Here is a 20,640-nt window from a genome sequence, read left to right as displayed (position 1 = left end):
AAATGTTTATTTATTATAAATATGAAATAGTTAAAGTTGTACACAATTCTCAGTATGAAGAACAGGCCGTGGCGCGCGCGCCACACACACACACACACACACACACACACACACACACACACACACACACACACACACACACACACACACATTACCCTGTCCTTAAACAGGTGGCCTTTTAGCCTCGTTTTGGAGCCACATAAGGATTGCTTTTTCCTCCTCTGGTCTGGACTGAGATTCGGCCAAATCTCCGCATCTGGTCCCATATCGGTAAGGTCCGGACTTATGCTGCAGAACCTCCGAGGACCAGGAACTGGACCTTCACAGAGACAAAGCGAAGGAGAGAGAGAGAGAGAGAGAGAGAGAGAGAGAGAGAGAGAGAGAGAGAGAGAGCGCGTGTGTGTGTGTGAGAGAGAGAGAGAGAGAGAGAGAGAGAAAGAGAGAGAGAGAGAAAGAGAGAGAGAGAGAAAGAAAGAGAGAGCGGACACAAAAAAGGTTTAGTTAAAATTTGTCCTCTGTGAGACTCGGACCATCCGGACTGGAGGAACTGATGTAAATATGCACGTACTGGGAATATCTCTCTTGCTGCTTTATCTCCTCTACAATAACCTGGCGAGTGACTTCAGCTATGATGATGAATACCAGGATCACGAGCACACGGACGACCCGGTGAGTTCGGCGAAACTTGTTTCAGTGTTTGGAACTTTCAGCGGGTCTTGATTCAGGTCCATGTGGTCAAGCGTAATTTCGGTTCAGTTCTGCGGATTTTAGGCGGCACCTTGGTAACAATCAGTTCGACATATTTTAGATAAACATTTTTATTAGGTCTTTAGGGTAAACAGTAGGGTAAACCGGGTCTGATCTATCGAGATCTGGTCCCACCGCTGAAGACCTGTCTGGTTCTGGCTGGTTCTTAAGTATTAATGAAGATTAGTGTCACCGTGTTGTATTCAGAGTGTGAATGAGCAACTAATGATGAGAAAACCCAACTGGATGTGTTTGTAGACGAAATTCTGGAACCCATCACATTTTCAGCTGAAAGCAGGACAGCCGGGGACAAGTGGACACCCTGCAGACAGGCAGGACTAGTACATCCACTCATTATGGATGTACCTCCCCTGCAGATTTTACGATACAAGCTCGGTGTGCTGCTAAAGGGACTTTGTACAGAAAGTGAAGAAGAGAAAGATTGTGGTGCGGGGATGGGAGTGTGGCTGGGTGGGCTGTGTGGTGGTACTGCTGGGGGGGGGGGGATTTTTTCCTTCAAATTAGCCAGAGACAGGAGCCAATAGAGACATGTGTGCGTGTGTCACAGAGGTCAAGAGTGTGTGTGTGTGTGGTTTCCATGGTTTCAGCACTGGGATGCAGGATGATTGCAAGGCAGCAGCATGCAGTTATTTGATCTCAGCTGAGGATAAGCTGGGATGACGAGTTTCTCTTCTAGACCTCCAACTGTCAGGAATTTTACCAGTTCATACGGCTGTCAGGTGGAAACTTCCTGGAATGTCAGGGATTAAACTGTTTTAATGAGCGTTTAAGAGGCAATACAGAGAACGAATGAGGTCCAGATCATGGAACTAATGACTGATGTTTTTGCTCTGCTCACAGTACATCAAAAAGGTTCTACTTGTCATTGTTTTGTATGGAACTGCAGGTCAGAACTGCAAGTAAGAGCTGCATATCAGACTTGCAGGTCGGAACTGCAGGTGATTGCCTTTCTTTATCAGGCTGATTCTCAGCAAACATGTCTCCTTTCTGAGACACACTTTTTTCTTCTTTAAATTGAAAAAAACTGTTTGCAAGAGGTTTTCAATGAACACTGACTCCTTTTGACTTCTGCTTCAGTGACTGGATCACGCTGTTAGGAGGTTGCTGTACTATCATGCTGTCCAGCAGCTAGAAAGATTTACAAGAATGTCCAGTGTCTCTGGGTGAACATAGCTGTCGATGGAGGGTGGATAAAGATGTACAGCAATGGATGAAGGATGCACAGTTGTCTTCATGGTGTAGTGTCTGGGATCTGTGCTCTAGGTCTAAGAGGGTCTCCTGGTATGCTGCTGATCTTTGTACAGGTGTGGTCACATCTATGATGGCACTCTGAACTTTCTTTACTCCATATAATCTGCATTCTGACAGTCATTTAGACACTGGCCACATTTACATGAGAGTTTTAATTCTTCTTTATTTCCAAAGAAAGGTTAAATCTGCTTTAAAGAAATGAGAAATGACCATGTAAACACCTAATTCCGAACGAAAATGACAGTTCCGAATGAAACTGAATTCCAAAGTAAATGGCTGGTTTATTCCCACCTTAGATCCAAATTATTAATTCTCTATAATTTAAACATTGATTCCACTCTAAGTTGATTCCAGTGGTCCAGCACAGTCTTCTGCCTCCCATCTCCGGTACTTCGTCTTCCTCGTCCTCCTCAGCTGCTGAAATTGTCTGCTCATGTTTATAATTACAATTAAAATCAAAGTGAAAACCGTACTTAGTATGTGGTCTTCCATATTATAACTGAAGAAGTAGAAAGTGGAGTTTGTTTATTTCTGGTATATAAGTATGTCACATCTGCCCTCCCTTCATCTAGCGACAACTCCTCCAAATCGCCAATATAAAGCGGAAATAAGTATAAGTGAATTGACATGTTTTCCATGTAAACCTCAATTGCTATTTCCTTGTAAACTCGAAGGAAAATACTGTAATTCGCAATGATTTAATTCAAAATAAATAATTCTGAGTGAACGAACATCATAGAACCGAAGCCATTGTTTGTTAGAACCTTTGTTTTTAGTCGTGATTCATGTTTCACATAAGCTTGTTGGTGTCTTATTGGCTTTCCTGATGATTGTCTGCTTTGCTTTCCTGTAAGGGCATAGGATCTTCTCTTTTATGGCTCGGTACAAGCGGAGCAAATGCATGTTTGGGTGTTTAGATAGAACATTTATATGTTGCTTTATATCAGGGCTCGGCGATTAGTCGGATTTAGATCTTAATTACGATCTGGGTTTTTGACGATCATAAAAATAAAAGGGTGCAGTTATTTTTCTCTTTGCAGTTTCCTCTCCTGCCGTTATCTTCAGTTGCTAATTGAGCATCACTGGCATAGCAGCGCTGTGCTGTAAACTCCTCCCACAGCCGATTTAAATCTGGCGACTTGTTTTTGTTAAAAGCGACTAGCGACAAATCTAGCAACTTTTACTGGAGTTATTAGAGACTTTTCTGGTGTTTTGGCGACTGACTTGAAGGCACATATTGTTTTGCAGTTACTGTAAGGAAGGAGCAGCGGGAGCCTCTCCCGTCCTAAAGCACTCCCAGGCGGCCAGTCTCAGTCGGCTCCGGCTGCAGGTCAATGTAGAATAACTGCAGTAGGTTGTGGAAGTTCACCTAAACATAGTTTATACCATTGTCAGTGAGAATGGGCTGCATTATTTTGATATACATAGTTCAGCAAGTTAAATCACTGTAATATCTCTCTGTTACGGGGCGTTACCATAGCAACGCGTTAACCAGCTGGTTCAAATCAGCTGACTTTTAACAGGAGAATGAGAGAAACGCGCTGTAGCCTGACAGTGGTTGTTTAGCATAAGACGTACATCGAGGCCAACGTAAAATAGTTCATATATGAGCAGTAAAAGCGGATTAAACAACTTGGAACTATACAATAGACAGTTAAGTCGAGAACACCTCAACACTCACCGTTGTTTTTAAATACTGGATAATTGTGTTAAATAATTGAGATCTCAATTTCAGTCAGAATAATCGTGATTATAATTTTTGTCATAATTGAGCAGCCCTACTTTATATCTGCAGGATCAGTGTAACTTTATTTGTTATATCTTTATTCTTGTTTTTTTTTTTTCTTAATTTTCAACCGGTCAGGAACACAAATATGACATGTTTAACTGGTCAGGAAGAAATACGACACATTTAACTAGTAATTAACAGAAATATAATGTGTTTAATAAGTCAGGACCAGAATATGATGTTTTTAATCCATCAGGGATTGGAATAGCGAGCATTTATCCAATCAGGGACTGGTCTACAATGCACTTGCCTAGTCAGGAACTGGAATGTGGCCTGTTTATGTTACAGTGGCTGGAGGGAGGTGGACCCAAATGCAGGAGTCGGGGCGCCAGTCTACAGAACTCAGGTTTATTCCCAGGGCAGAGCAACAAAATGACAACTAACAGAATGACAATGAACCAACCAACACAACTGAAACCGAGGGGTATAAATACACAGAAAAACCAAACAAGAAACAGGTGAAGCAAATTAACTAAGTGAACGCAGGTGAACTCAATGACCAGGAAATCAATAAAGCTAAACAAACAAACAAGGGAACCAAACAGGAAATACTACCAAAATAAAACAGGAACCCAGAACCAAGGAAAAAGCAAACCACCACATCATAACAGTTTAACTTGTAAGGAACTGGAATGTGACATGTTAACTTAGTCAGGAACCAGAATAAAACACGTTTAATTGGTCATGAATGTGTTTGTATCCCACTAGGGTTTGAAATATGATGCAGTCAACCAATCAGGGACTGAATATGATGAATATGATGTGTTTTACTGGTCAGGGACTGGATTATGACATGTTTTAACTGATCAAGAACTGGAATATTACATGTTTAACTGGTCAGGGACTGGAATATGAGGCGTTAAAATGGTCAAGAACTGGAATATCACGTTAAGTGGTCAGGGACTGGAATATGAGGCATTAAATGGAATATGGTGCATGTAACTTGTCAGGAACTGGACCATGAAATGTTTCACTGGTCAGGAACTGAAATAAGACCAAATTAAGTGGTCAGCAACTGAAAAATCACACATTTAAATGTTCAGTGACTGGTAACGAGTTTAACTGGTCAGGACTGGAATATAATGCTTTTAACACATTATGGACTAAAATATGATGCATTTATCTAATGAAGGATTAATTTATGACTGCAGTATTACAATTTTTACTGTTCAGGAACTGGAAAATGATCCATTTAGCTGGTCAAGGACTAGAATAAACATGTTTAACCTGTCAGGAAATGGAGTACAAAACATTTAACTGGTTAACAATTGGGATATCTTACATTTAACTAGGGCTATGCGATAGGACAATATATATCCTTTGGATTATAGAAAATGATTGTGGCATATGAGGCTCTATTGTTTACGCCATGATAAGGTGCTTTACTGCAGTATTTTACGTCAAGATGCGCTTTACGACATGCACTCTGCAATATTTAAACAAACATGAAAAAAGACGGTAGCAGACGCGTTTCAGAGCAGGTTAATTCACTAACAGATGACCAGCCAACCAAAACTGATGAGCTTGTTCATAAAAGAGGAGAAATGTCTGGCGCACGGATGCAGTTTGGATATAAAAAGGCTAACGTGGACCGACAACAGACTAGATCACAGTCCCAACAATGCACTTTGACACAACTAACACATGTTATCACCTGCGCAAGAATCAGGATAAAAAATACAGAATAAAGATAAAGAATAGAGTGGTGATATGAAATGAGCTATATCGAGATATGAGATCTTTGTCATATTGCCTAGCCCTACCTTTAACTTGTTGGGGACTGGAATTTGATATGATTAATCTGTCAGAGACTGGAGAATGACTCGTTTAAATGGCCAAGGACTCATAAATTCTGCATTAAACTGATCAAAAACTAGAATATGATGCAATATAACTCATCAAGAATTTGAATATAACATGTTTTACTGGTTAGGAACTGTGATATGACACATTTAGGTGTAGGGCTGCAACTAAGGTTATTTTAATTGACTAATCTGTAAATAATTTTTTCGATTAGTCGATTAGTCACGATTATTTCTGTCACGCCCAGCATCTGTACTGCCAGTTGACGTAGCTCTTTTTACAGGCTCCAGTATGTTTTACCCCACTCTCTTCATTTGCACCATATGAATGTCACCCTGATTCCCATTCAGTCACAAGATAATGTCCTTTAGTGAGTTAAAAGAATAACTACTGAACCAGTTGAATACTTAATTTAAGCCTAACAGCTTACTACTCATTTATTTTGAAACATTCATACTTTGGAGATGGTGTCATCTCCAAATTGTAAAGAATTTGACTCAAAAGGAAAACAAAATAAATAAATTATTTTAAAATCTTAATTTTCGTAGAATTGCATTGAAATGATTATTTACATCTTGAAAAAGCCTGTTTTGTAAGGTAAACAAGGGCCAGAATCCTTTAAAATAATTCCTGAATCCAAACGGTGATCCGGATCACCAAAATGAAATCACTTCTTCCTTTTCACATTTCCAACAACTCCTGAAAATTTCATGAAATTCTATCCATAACTTTCTGACCTATCTTGAACACAAACAGATAAACGCAGATAACAACATAATCTCTTTGGCAGAGGTAACAACAGCACGGCACTACCGGGAATGCCAACTTTGCCATCTGGAATGCTGGAAACCATGACTCTGGGGTGCTTTTGTTTCAGATGCTCATGCATGACAGTCGCGCTGCCATGGTATGTCAGCTCTGCGTGGCAGACTACAAATTTCACCAATTTGACATTTTGTTTAGCGTGAAATATCCCTTTGGATATTTTAGAAATAAGTTGCGGCACGGTCAGTTTCAACAACGAAGAGTTGAAACAAAGACGCTGCACAAAATGAAATTACTGCCCCCAGCACTTCCTATGTGCTTTGCATCATTTGCTTGGTGTTTTGAGTTCCTATACTGTCTGAAAAGCTGTGGTTGGTAAATGGCGTTAAGCTGTCTGGCGCAGTGTTATTAGCAAACCCGTTATGGGCATTGATAACGCGATGCATCGACAATGAAATTTCGCTTAGATGAATTTTCATTGTCGACGTTGTTGACTTTGTTGACAGATCGTTGCAGCCTTATTTAGATGAAATATGACACATTTAAGTCTTTGACAACTAGAATGTGGTGCATTTAAGTGGTCAGGGACTAGCTTATAAGACGTTTAACTGGTCAGGGACTAGCTTATAACACGTTTAACTGGTCAGGGACCTGACTATAACTCATTTAACCAGTCAGGAAATAGTATATGACACATTTAACTGGTCAAAAACTGGAATATCATGCATTTACCTGGACTAAAATGTGACACATTTAAAGAGTCGGGGACTGGAATATGACACGTTTAACTAACTGGAATACTGACATGTTGAACTGGTCAGGGATTATGACACAATTGAGTTTTCAGGGACTGGAACATTATAAGTTTATCTTGTCAGTAACTGAAACATGACTCAGTCAAGTAGTCCGGAGCTGTAAAATGACATGTTTTTCTTATCAACAACTGGAATATCAGAAGTTTAACCAGTCAGGATTTGGAACATAGCATATTTATCTAGTCAAAAATCAGAAACATAAGATGTTTGTCAGGAATCACAATATAGCACGTTAATCCATAGCTGAAACATGACATCTTTAGCTAGTCACAGAATGGAATATGACGTTTGTCTGGTCAGGTACTGGAATATGATCTGTTTAATAGTTCAGAAACTGGAATATTATCTGTTTAATTGTTCAGAAACAGGAATATGACGTTTTTTCGGTCAGGCACTGGAATATGACATGTTTAATTAGTCATAAACTGGAATATGACTCATTAAATCAGTGTTTCTCAATTCCAGTCCTCAGGCCGCCCTGCACTGCCTCTTATAGACATGATCTTCCTCCCAATCACCTGAGTCAGATTATTGAACTTCTTCATCCAGTTCTTTGCAGCCTGTTAACAAACCCTTTATTTTCATTCAGGTGTGTTGGCTAGGAAACATGCAGGGCAGGGGGGCCTGAGGATTGGGATTGAGGAACACTGCATTAAATCGGCAGGAACTGGAATCTTATGTGCTTACCTGTTCAGGAACTGGAATATGACCCATTATATCTGACTGGAATATACCATATTTGTCTAGTCACATACTGGAATATGACACGTTAAACTGGTTATAAACAGAAATAGGATAACATTTTAATGGTCAGGGACTAGAATTTGACACTTTTAACTTGCTAGGTTCTGGAATTTGACACATTTAACTGGTAAAGGACTGGATTATGATATGTTTGAGTGGCCTGTGACATTTAAGTTGTCAGGGACAGAAACATGACACATATATCTAGTCAGGAACCAAAACATAACATGCTTTTATTGTCAGGAAGTAGAATGAGTTTAACTAGACACTGACTGGAACTGTCACAGTCCTTTACCCGCTCAGGAACTGGTACATCAAGTGTTTAACAGGTCAGGTACTGGAATATAACATGTTAACTTGTCAAAAGCTGAAATATGGTACATTTTAGTGATTAGGAAATTAAATATGACACTTTTAACTGATCAGGATCGGGAAATGATGCGTTTAACTGGTCATTGACTGAAATATGACATGTTTAACTGGTCGTTGACTTGAATATTACACATTTAACTGGTCAGATGTGGAATATAAAATGTCTAACCAGTTAGGGACTGGAATCTCACATGTTGTTTATCTCTTTGGGCAACATCTTAACTTTTCAACAACAGCAGTTTTGTATGATGGCTGTGGAACGTAGAATGAGGGGCGTGAGATACTGAGTGGGGTTGGATATTAAACTCCGCCCTCAAACTATTTCTACTGAAATGTTCTTGACTGTCCTTCCTATCTGCATTTGAGCAGCATCCTCCGGTGGTAAACAGAGAGGAAATCACAGAAAATGGATCGGAATGAGCAAAGGTAGTATAAATATACATAACATGCACTCTGTGTCTCTTAACAACTGAAAATTGTTGAAGTAAAACTCTTCTTCTGGTGTAACAGACCTTTGATTTTACATGTTTTTAGGACGAACACAGTGTTGTACTGCCAACAGGTTTCTTTTTATTGTTATCAGTAATAATTTCAAGCTAAGATGTGCTGTTAGCAGTGTAACATAAGTTTCATATGTGCACATAATTTCTCTCAGTTCCTTTAAAAATGCAGGATGCACCACATATGCATTTGCAGAAATAAGTATTTAACTGTTTGGATTTTCTTTTGACCATTTACAAAAGAAATGTAACAGTCTACAGCAGGAATTATCAATTGTGGTCATCCAGGGCTGGTATACTGCAGGTATTGATTGTTTCTCAACTGCAAAACCTGATTCAAATAAAATCGATCTCCAAGAGTTTGTTGTCAAGTTCTGCAACTCTGTTAATATTCCATCCAACGTCTATTACCTGCAGGACACCAGACCTGGAGGACTGGAGATTGTGATCCTCAGTCTATAGTTGTAATGTGTGTATTGTAATAGCAAACTGATCTTGACTTGACTGTTCTGTTCAAACTCTCTTTACTGTGTTATATCTAACCAGATGCATTTCATGGGAAATGTTTAGTTCAGTTATGGTTTTATGTTAATTGAAATAAAGTGTAGAATATTTGTCTGACTAACACATTTAAATTTAGACTATTGAACATATAAAACTTGCTTACTGTAATAATGATCCTGGTTGTTCTTACTGTAAAAAGACCGCTCACTGTTTAAAGTAATAATGACATAGTATGACTGCCGGTAATAATGACCTGGTACTATTTCTGTTAAAAACAACCTGGTACTACTTCCTGTAATAATGACCCTTGTCATGCTTAATTTAATTATGGTCCTGGTATTACTTCCTGTAATACCAACCTGATACTAATTCTGGAAATAATGACCCTAATAATACTTTGTGTAATTATGATCCTGGTATTACCTCCTGTAATACTAAACTGGCACTACTTCCTGCAATAATGACCTAGTACTATTTCCATTAATATGGACCTGGTACTATCTTCCTGTAATGATGACCAGGTACTTCTTTCTGTAATAATAACACAATATGATTCCTTTATTTAATGACAGGGTACAATTTCCATTAATAATGACATAGTACAATTCACTGTAATAATAACCTGGTAATATTTCCTTTAATATTGACCTGGTCCTGCTTCTTGTAATAATGGCCATATTAAGACATTGTTAACTAGAGATAGGTTGAGAAGCTCAGTCATCCGGGCTCAGGTGCTGCTCTACTGCATCAACAGGAGCCAGTTGAGGTGGTTCGGGCATTTGGTTAGGATGTTTCTTGGACATCTCCCTGGTGAAGTGTTCTGGGCATGTCCCTCTGGGAGGAGATCACGGAGAAGACTCATTCATGCTCATACTCACTCCTAGGGAGGATTTAGATTAACCAATTAACCTAACATGCATGTCTTTGGATGGTGGGAGGAAGCCGGAGTACCCGGAGAGAACCCACACATAGACTGGGTGAACATGCAAACTCAACACAGAAAGTCCACAGTCTGAGCTGAAGATCAAACCAGTGACCTTCTTGCTATGTGGCCACAGTGCTAACTCGAATACTTCACTTCCTTTTAAATTTACTAATTTAAAAAATAATTTACTGATGAAGTAATTCAGTTAAAGAATAAATACCACAATATTGTTGCAAAGAACTGGGCTAAGCTCTCTAACTCCTCTGATAAATGTAGCTAAACTAAGTGCAGAATTGCTCCTTGAAGAGCTGCGTCTTTAGTTTGCTCTTAAAAGTACAGCAGATAAGGCCTCTGCAGATCAGAAAGAAGAAAAGAGTCTGCCTAGTGTTTTAGTCCCACATATTGGTGGTAACGCTAGGCGTCTTTCATTGGTAGAGCAAAAGTGTCAAAATGGAAGTGTAACTGTTTTAAGGAGTTAAGGTAGACAGGAGCAATTTGAGTCACTGTTTTGTAAGCCAGAAGCAAAGTTTTGAATATGATGCATGCTGCGACCTGAAGCCAGTGGATTGTGATTAGCAGCGGAATGACATGAGTGCTTTTGGGGTGGTTGAATATCAGACGTGCTGCCACATTCTGAATCATCTGCCGAGGTTTAACTGGATATGCAGGCATACAGTAGGGAATTGGAGTAATCAATGCATGAAATGACCAAAAACCAAAAGCTGTGTTGTGTGTTCTTTTAGGTATGGTCTGATTCTCTTGATGTTGTAGAGATCAAACTGGCAAGTATAGGCAATCAAGGCAACATGGATCTTTAAGGTCAACTGGTCATCCACCATGACATCCAGATTCTGGGCAGCAGACATAGGCACAAGTTTGATAAATTTGGGCTTCACACTTATTTGTGGAGGCAAGAAAGAGTTGGCTGGATAGACAATGAGCGCTGTTTTGGACAGATTGAGCTGCAGGTGGCAATCCATGCAGAGATATCAGCAAGGCAAGCTGATATTCTCATTGAGACAGTTGTGTAATCTGATAGGAAGGAAATGAAAAGCTGAGTGCAGTGTAACAGTGGTAAGAGAGGCCATGAGAGCTTATGACTGAGGGGTGGAGGAAAAGTGAGGAGGTGTATAGTGAAAAGAGAAGAGGGCTAAGCATCGATCTCTGAGGCACCCCTGTTTTCAACACATGCAATCGGGCCACTGAACTCCACATGAACCACAAGAGGACAGATCCAGAGATGCCAAGCTCAGAAAGTGTGTAGAGGAGAATCTGATGTTTGACAGTGTCAAAATTTGCAGACAGGTCCAGCAGAATAAGAACTAAAGATTAACCAGTGGATCTGGCATCTGTAACAGACATGAGAGCAGTTTCAGTGGAATGGCCTTGCCTAAAGCCAGACTGATATGAATCTTTTTTTTTTTTTTTTTTTATCATGGAGGAACTTTAAACCATCACAGCTCAGTAGAGGCACATTTAACATAGATTTATCCAGTAAATGACATTTAAATCTCACTGATTCAGCTTCTTTCAGGGATTGTCCAGACTAATCCACAATATGATTCCATTTCTAAACATGCATCCCTCATCAGCTGGGTTTGCTAAACACCTCTCTTCCTCTTAAATTATATTAGCTTTTTTTTTTAAAAAAAAAAACATTTCTGGATATTTGCTGGTAAATTGTTCTCATGTGCTTAACTTACAAATGCAAAGTAACTTGGATTGTTATTGGCACGGTTTCCCAGTCAGATATTCTGGTGGTTCTGCCTCCCTCACCATGTTTGATTTGGCTTCACACTTTTTTTGTAAGGTTTAAACATGGTTTAGCCCGACCAGCCTTCTGATCCATTAACCAAACACCACCACCGCCACTGTAGTTTCTCCCCTGCGCAGAAACCACAGATATATGCTGATATTTGTTGTTACTGGCTGCTTATTAGCTTCTTATTGTCCAGTACATGTCAACCATTTACCAGTATGATCAATGATAGGAGTTTGAAGGGCTAAATGTTAAGTCAAACTCTGCAGAAATGACAACATTTGTGTCTTTATTTCTAGAAAGATACCGTGGTCAGTCAGGATAACATGATAATTTCATTAAGTCCAACAGTAAAGTTGCACACTAAACCTATTGCCGAAAGCTTTTTTGGAATTGTTGACTTGATCTTTGTTCATATATTAATAATACCATGTGCTGCATCGGCATTACTTTGTAAATTGAAATTATGGGAGAATTTCTTTCCTTTTAGCAGGAGCTGCCTGGTGTAGCTTAGATTTGGCCTCTGATTGGCCATCTCTTTAAATGTTTGCCAGGGCAGTTTCTGCAGACATTGGCAGGTTTATCAGTGCTGCTCGTATCTTTCCACTTTGAACTGCTCTGTTCATTTTCTCTCACTAATGACCACTTTGAATCAGAGATGTAAGCCCAATGTTGCTCTGAAGAATGTTTGATCTGGTGCTTTCATAGAACTTTCATTAACTATTAATTCCTTTAACTTGATGTAGCTGCAAACAGTTTATCTTTTTGTGTGTAAACACCCCAAAAAAACCCACCAAAACTGGTCACAGTATAACGATGAGACAAGAGTTTGAATAGGACATGCTTCCTTATCTCAGGGAGAAGAATGAGTCTGTCATGTTGACTTTGCAGACAAATTTTGTGTTATTCTGCTCAGTGAGCAGAGCTGTCCTGGACCTTGTTGCTTCAGCTTCCATCAAAATGGGATGTAGTCTTGAATGTACACTTCCAACATTCCTATAACTGGAACATGCAAAATGTAGAGATAAGCTGCAGAGAGGATGTTCCAGGTCCGACGCTAAGCTCGCCAAACTGGAACCTTCCTGTCAACTCTGGATGGCAAAGAACCTGACAGATATGGGGAAATACTGTCACTCCATCATTACTTCATAGTGAAGATGACTGAGAGATTTTGTCTGTGTGTCTCTGACCCTGCCGTGATATTTTCTGTCCTACTTCTTTGCAGTGATTTCTGTCTATATCTTTCACCGATATTTCTCAACCCTCTGGCGTCTGAGGAAGAATGTAGTGTGTAATTAGCATTTTTTTCTCCATTGGGCTATGCCTCACTGCTCAGATACGAATATGCTGGCTTCACACTTCAACTGTATGCCACAGTCATTGCTGCCAAAGTGTAGGAAGAGCCTGTGGACTTCAGAGAAAGTAGTTTAATCAGAACATCTGTTTGGCTCGCTCAGTGCCGCTGGTGATGACGAAATAAACACACAAGAAAACAAACAGTGGTTATGCTTAAATGACATGCGATAGATAAAATTGAATGATTTGTAGAGAAAATAAGTTGTGTGCTGTGTTAATACCACAGAGAATCTGTAATGCTGTAAATTATACTGCTTAAATGATTCTAGACTGATGCTTTACATCCAGCTACCAGCATTTCTCCTTTCAGATTACAAATAAATGTTCAAGTCTTGTCACAGAAATGTTCATTATATTTCACCTTATTCATTTTTATTAATCTTCATGTACCACCTGTAAAGAGATAATCAGGAAGGTAACACTTCATTCTGCACTGTTTTACATGCTAAGCAGCACACTGTGAGATAAGGTAGCAGATAGCAAGCATAGCACAGATAAATATGCTAAACACACCATGTAGTCCTCGCAGGTAATTTCATCTGCAGACACAGGCTGAAATGATGCCTACAACTGATCAGAACAAATTGGCTAGATAAGAAGGGGGGGGGGTTACGAGAGGTAGCCCTCTTTGCAGTGGCATTACATCACATTGAACTCCTCCACATAATTTGAATAGCTGTGATGGGTCTGGTCCACCTCAGGGGAGGCTGGAAATCTGTCCAAGCAAGCAGGGGGCCACAGGCATGTTGACAGAAATAAAAGAAAAGTGAGGTCACTTTCCATGATTGCTACATCCTCTCTTACATAATCCTGATGCAATATAGCTCCAACCCAGCTGATAAATTTTGAGGAGATTTGATGGCTCCACAGCATGGGGAAGAAAAAGATTCCCATGCATGTGACTGTTGTATGTGTGCCAGATGTCACAGATTGATCACACTTATTTGTCTCTGTTTTACTTATCTGCATCAGTTACGTTTTCCTGTTTCCAGTTTTCCAAAATGATGATTGGTTGTGTGGACTACCGACAGCTTTTCAGTGGATTTCCTCTTTGGTTACTCGAAGTGTTGAAGAGTCCTTGAGACTTGTGACCATTTTCAGGTCACATGTCTCGCACTAAAATGCTTTACAATACATTTCTAGGCAAAACATTTAGGAACTCTAAATTTAGGATTGTCACATCCACTTTTTCTAGCAGGTACTCCTAAATCGGCAGGTTCTGAGCTACTTTCTAATCTTGCAAATTGTAAAATAAATAAAATACATTCCATGTTAACATTGTTACGGTAATTAGCATGTAAAGCTTTTCCAGGTCATCATGGTAAGACATTCTCAACAACTATCAATCTCTGGAGCAGTTTAGATTAAACTGATTCCTTTCCTGGTGATCATCATCTGAAATCTAAATGTCATCTGGAAGGTCTGGACGCAGCTTTAATTCAGCCATGGCAACGAGGTCAGCTGAGCAGAGCCCAGATGTGTGTTTTTCTACTCCTGCAAATTTGTTTTACTGAATAAAAGCTGAGGAGTCATTTTGTTACCTTTTTTGTTCTCAGTTTGTCATTATAATCTTGTAAAAACTAATGGTGGTCTGGCTGCTGTGTGCTTTGCCAAGACGGGCTTTGTGGATAGAAAGATCCCCTTGATAACCTAAATTGTTATTTTTTGTTTGTGTATTTCTCCTACATGTTTGTTTTACGTAACTTAGAAAGTACTGATTGTAATATTCTCAGGATATGTTTGTCCAAAATGCGTCCCGTAGTTTTTCACGTTTCTATGGTGATCACATCATGTGATATAAAAAATGAGGAAGTGTCTCTCCACATCGTATGGATACTCCTGTACTTGCCACGCATGTTATGTTCTGATGAGCTTCTCAGTAAATATTTAGTGTTGCAAGTCATACTGACTCATTATTGTACGCACCGTACATTTATATGCAAATCACTAAGTAGAACACTGATTGACCTGACAAGAGGGCATAGAAAAAAGATGGAAAGAAAAAAGAAAGTGGAACAAATACAGAAAACAAAGAGAATACAGAGATGCACGATATAGAAAACACTGCAATCCAACCACAGATTCTAGATCCCCTCTACAAAAACACAACAAAGGACATCCCACATCCCTACTGTCGAAAGAAAACTGTCAAGAGCATCAGAGATTAACAAGTTAAATCAAAACCATGTATTTCAACTGAAACCAGAAACATACACAAGGAAAATGAACTGAAAATGTGTATTAGTGAGTAACCTGAAGGGCAGCACAGTGGCTGTGTCAGCATGCAGAATATACAATACAAAAAGTGTTCAAAGACGAGTGATCATACCAATGTGACCCCACCTACACATAGGATGGGGCGATTAATCGGACCTGGAGCTTCCTAATTGCCTCTGCCATGTTCCCTGTGCTCAACAGCCTTATTTAGTCCACCTGTTGTTTTTACCCAGTTTGTCATGACTCTGGCCTACTTAAACTCTCTCCAGTCTCTTCCCCTCTGCCAGATCATGTCTAGTTGTTGTCCAGCATTGAAGATATTGTCTCAAGTTGCTGAGCCACCTTTCACGTCCCTGGATTACCCTTCTTGCCCTGCCCACAACGGACTCTTCTAGCCTCTCAGATTTTCTGGAGACAGACCCTTGGCTTGTTTTTGGACCCCCAAGCCTCGCCTATTGTCCTGGCCAAGTACCTGATCTGCTTTTTCCCAATCTTGACCTCTTGCCTCCCTCCTGACCGTGTCTCTGGAACCACAGCTTTTTCAGCTGCTCATTCCCCAGAACTAATCCTCTGTTCATTAGCCTCATCTCTCATTCCTTATCTTCAAATAAATCGGGTTTTTTGTTCACAACTCCTTTGGGTTTGAGTGAATTTTGGGTCCTCGCAGTAATCCATTACAGCCCACAGGTTATATAGATCACATTGTGGGTGCTAAATTAATATTTTTACATTTTCTCCTCCAAACATATGCAAAACAGTGTGTGAACACCACATTAAATATTCATTGTGGCAGATGTACTAACTGGGTGCAGATGCACTATTTTGCACATTTGAAAGACCCAATGCTCAGTGCATGCTGTTAGTAAATAAGTTCATACTTTTTTTTCCGTGTGTGCAATGAGTTTGTGTCACACAGGCAAGATTGCGGACCCAAAGCAGACTGGAATTAAAAGTTGAGAAGCAGAACTTTTTTTTCTGGTAAGCAAACTGGTGGGATCACAAGCAGGAAGATGATCTAAGGCTTTTCAGGTTGATCTAGAGGGAGATAGGCGTTGCTCAGGACCAGGAGGGAAGGTATTTCCAATAGCTTTGGGAACAAAAGAATCAAGCAAGTTTCTCTGAAAAGACAATGCATACATAAGGCCTGCTAACATGAACAAGACAAACATTCCCAAAGAATACTGTAGAACAGATACCACTTGTTGGTTCAACAATCTGGTATCGAAGATGGAGGGATGCTGGTGATGAATAAATGCATAGAAGCCACGCTCTAAGAACTTGTCAGCAGAGGAGACAGACATGCCCCCCCCCCCCCCCCCGTTTGGTTAAAAGACCTTATGAAGAAATTAAATTTATTTAGCACCTCCAAATCTGAGACCATGGTCCTCAGCCGGAATAGGGTGGATTGCCCTCTCCGGGTCGGGAGTCAGGTCCTGCCTCAAGTGGAGGAGTTTAAATATCTCGGGGAGCGCGAGATTGACAGACGGATCGGTGCGGCGTCTGCAGTAATGCGGACTCTGCGCCGGTCTGTCGTGGTGAAGAAGGAGCTGAGCCAGAAGGCGAAGCTTTTGATTTACCAGTTGATCTACGTTCCTACCCTCACCTATGGTCATGAGCTGTGGGTCGTGACCGAAAGAACGAGATCTCGTATACAGGCGGCTGAAATGGGTTTCCTCTGCAGGGTGGCCGGGCTCTCCCTTAGAGATAGGGTGAGGAGCTCGGTCATCCGGGAGGGGCTCAGAGTAGAGCCGCTGCTCCTCCGCATCGAGAGGAACCAGTTGAGGTGGCTCGGGCATCTGGTCAGGATGCCTCCTGGACGCCTCCCTGGTGAGGTATTCCAGGCACGTCCCTCTGGGAGGAGACCCCGGGGAAGACCCAGGACATGCTGGAGGGATTATATCTCTCGGCTGGCCTGGGAACGCCTCGGGATCCCCCCCGCAGAGTTGGCAAATGTGGCTGGGGAGAGGGAAGTCTGGGCTTCCCTGCTTAGGCTGCTGCCCCCGTGACCCTACTCGCGGCAGAAGATGGATGGATGGATGGATGGGTGTGCATAGAAGCTAGAGGAAGAATTCAATTCAATTTTTCAATTCAATTCAACTTTATTTATATAGCGTCAAAACACGGCAATGCCATCTCAAGACGCTTTACAGACAGAGAAGAAAATATAATGAAAGCCAATTCATAATAGCCTATATAAGGAAACCAACAGATTGAGTTGGCGGTCCAACTCAATCTCCCATCCTGAGCAAGCATACTGGCAATAGTGGGAAGGAAAAAAACTCCCTTTTAACAGGAAGGAAACCTCCGGCAGAACCTGGTTCAAGGACAGGCAGCCATCTGCCTCTGCTGTGTGGGGGGAAGAGGACAGAAAGACAACAGGAACTGCTACTCCCGGCCAGGGAGACCTGCTGAGACAGGAGACATACATGTTAAGGATGCAACACTGTTATTGGGGGGGGGGGGGGTAAAAGAGAGAGATAAAGAGAGAGAGAAAGAAGCTCAGTGTATCAGGAAATTTGTTGCTTAGATGCATCACCAAGCAGAACTCACTGTGCAAGTATGAAAATGCCATGTCTGGTTGTTTCATGTGTTTTTTCCGTTCCAGATCTGTTTTTCTTCTGTATTTTTTTCTGTTTAGTTCCCTTGTCTTGTTTCCTGTGTAGCCTTCATTCCTGTTACTTTGATTAACCTGGTCTTGTTAGTTTTATAACACCTGTGTCTTGTTTGGTTTCTGTCTGTACTTATAGCACTCGGTTTCAGTTCTGTTTGCTGGTCCATTGTGATTAGTTCTGTTAGCCTCCTGTGTTTGCTTGCCCTCAGTTATGGTTTTTGGAATAAACGTCTTGACCCTGCATCTCTCGCTCCCGTCTCCACATTTTTTTTTCTCTGCATTTTGGGTCCACACCTCCACCAAACTGTTACATGCATTGTGTGCATTTTGGGTACTGTGCAGGAAGTGCAGTGCAAATTCCACTATGATGCAGGCTTTTTTACCCTTGACCCTCTTTGAAATGATTAATGTGAGCCCTCTTTAAGAGCTGTGACATATGAAGGTTAACCAGCCGGCTAAACCCTTCAGACGCTGACCTACAGACCCAACCTCTGTGGGTCTGAATGCGGTTGTGGGGGAGCTGTAAATGGGAGACTGCATAATGAAGTGAGATTATCACAGATGAGTCAGGTAGGCCTCCTCTGATAAATACTTCAGTAGCTTGGATAGACCGTATATGAAAGATGGACGGAGCCTCCGGCGGTTAAAAGTGAAGCCTATGCGGAAGTGCATAAAACTGCAGTTCCCCCTTCATCCCCTAGGGGCTGCAAAACAAAGCAAGTCCACATAGACTCCCATGTCAAAAAGACCATCTTCACAGCAGAAATAAACATGTTTACAGCCTGGTTCAAAAATCCATTTTTGGTTTACCTTCAGGATAACTGTGGGGGAAGTGAATGTTTTTTTCTAACTCGTCGATTTAAAAGTAATTTAATCTCAAAATTAGGCATATTTAGGGGGCGTGTCTTTTTGACTGACAGGTACCCGATCTCCCGCTTCAAGTCAGAAGAACGTAGAACAACCACGGTTTTTAGCCGGTTAAAAATGTGACTTAGCTTTAGCCTGCCCAACTCTGTTAGCTGGTTAGCCCCTGTTATCTCCGGGTTAGCTTGGTTAGCTCTTAGCTACAGAAAGCATGGAGTTTGCTCGATGTCAATCATCCACCATGATGCTCACAGCCCCCCTCTCAGCTCCACCTATTTGCCCATATTTGTATTTTCCGGGCGAGACGACACAAATGCCCCTGCCAAGATGGCGATGGTAGGAACCGCCAAACGACCTTCAATTCAGCTCTCCAGAAACCTATGGGTGACGTCACAGAGGCTCTGTCCATCTTTTTATATACAGTCTATGGTAGCTTGCATGGTGGAAATACTAATACTGAAGGACCCACAGTCTTCACATTACAATTCTTTTCATTTCAAAATGTTCTTTCATTATATATAAAAGCTTAATCCCAGTGTTTCACTAACGATGGAGCAAAATAAAAGTTATGTTGTTGATATTTGGGTGAAGAAATCATTTCATGTGCTGTTGAATGACTAGTTGGGGTTGAGTAAACATCACTGTATATGTGAGATCACCAACAGAGTCTGATTATGATATTAACCTGTGGTTATTACACCTTCACTTGTGTGTCCATCCTGTCCACGCTGAGGGTAGCTCACTGGTACTCCTTATTGAGGCTTTGATTAGTTGTAACTCTGCACCAACTATCATCATCAGCATCAGTCGCCATCAGTCCCAGGAAAGGTAGTGTAATTCGGTGATGGATATCTGACCATTTAGGTGATGCACAGAAGTTTTTCAGCATTTCTATCTCGTACAAGAGTTTTGAAATCCAGCTACAACATGTAGTGTTTATTCAGAGACTATAACAAAGCCACATGATCTATTATAAACAAAAACATTATGTATTACATTTTCATCACATTACTACTATGTTGCTAAGAGACCTCTATTTTCACCTGAAAATGATGAAAAAAAACACTTCCTTTCAAACTTTCAACCAATCAGTGAGCTTAAATTGATGGCAATGTCCAATCAGGAGCAGCCAAAAATCAACAAGGGAGCAGAAAAAAAGAAAGAAAATAATGCTCCTCTATGGCTGGGATAAAGCCAAGAAGGTGCCTCCAATGCAGCTGAGTTGGAGTTGGTTTAGTGAGGATAGCAGATAAATTAGCAGAAATAAGTGGAAATGAGTACAAAGTGTAAATATTGAAATCATTGCATGTTTTCAAGTTAGGTGCACTTTTGAGATCTTTAGAAGTGTTCCACAGGGTTCTGTACATGTCTCACTTCTTTTTCTTTTAATATAAATGAATGATTTCAGATGGGCTGCACGGTGGCGCAGTGGTTAGCACTGTGGCCTCACAGCAAGAAGGTCGCTGGTTCAATCCTTGGCTGGTTTGGTCAGTGGCCTTTCTGTGTGGAGTTTGCATGTTCTCCCTGTGTATGCGTGGGTTCTCTCCGGGTACTCCGGCTTCCTCCCACCATCCAAAGACATGCATGATAGGTTAAT

General features: G+C 40.8%; 1 protein-coding gene across 1 annotated transcript in view; it reads left to right on the top strand.

Annotated features, from left to right (window-relative positions):
• Positions 1-558: 558 nt before the first annotated feature.
• Positions 559-20,640, top strand: part of vegfc (vascular endothelial growth factor c) — a gene marked incomplete at both ends in the record, with an annotated part of 78,318 nt that continues 58,236 nt past the window's right edge. Inside the window, one exon of the mRNA XM_079264798.1 lies at positions 559-669. Within this exon, the coding sequence (XP_079120924.1) occupies positions 559-669 (111 nt within the window). The remainder of the gene's footprint in view (positions 670-20,640) is intronic.

Source organism: Telmatherina bonti (genome assembly GCF_933228915.1).
Source record: "Telmatherina bonti genome assembly, chromosome: 3".
Lineage (NCBI taxonomy): Eukaryota > Metazoa > Chordata > Actinopteri > Atheriniformes > Telmatherinidae > Telmatherina > Telmatherina bonti.
Note: the sequence above shows the minus strand (reverse complement) of the source record. Positions and strands in the feature narration are given on the sequence as shown.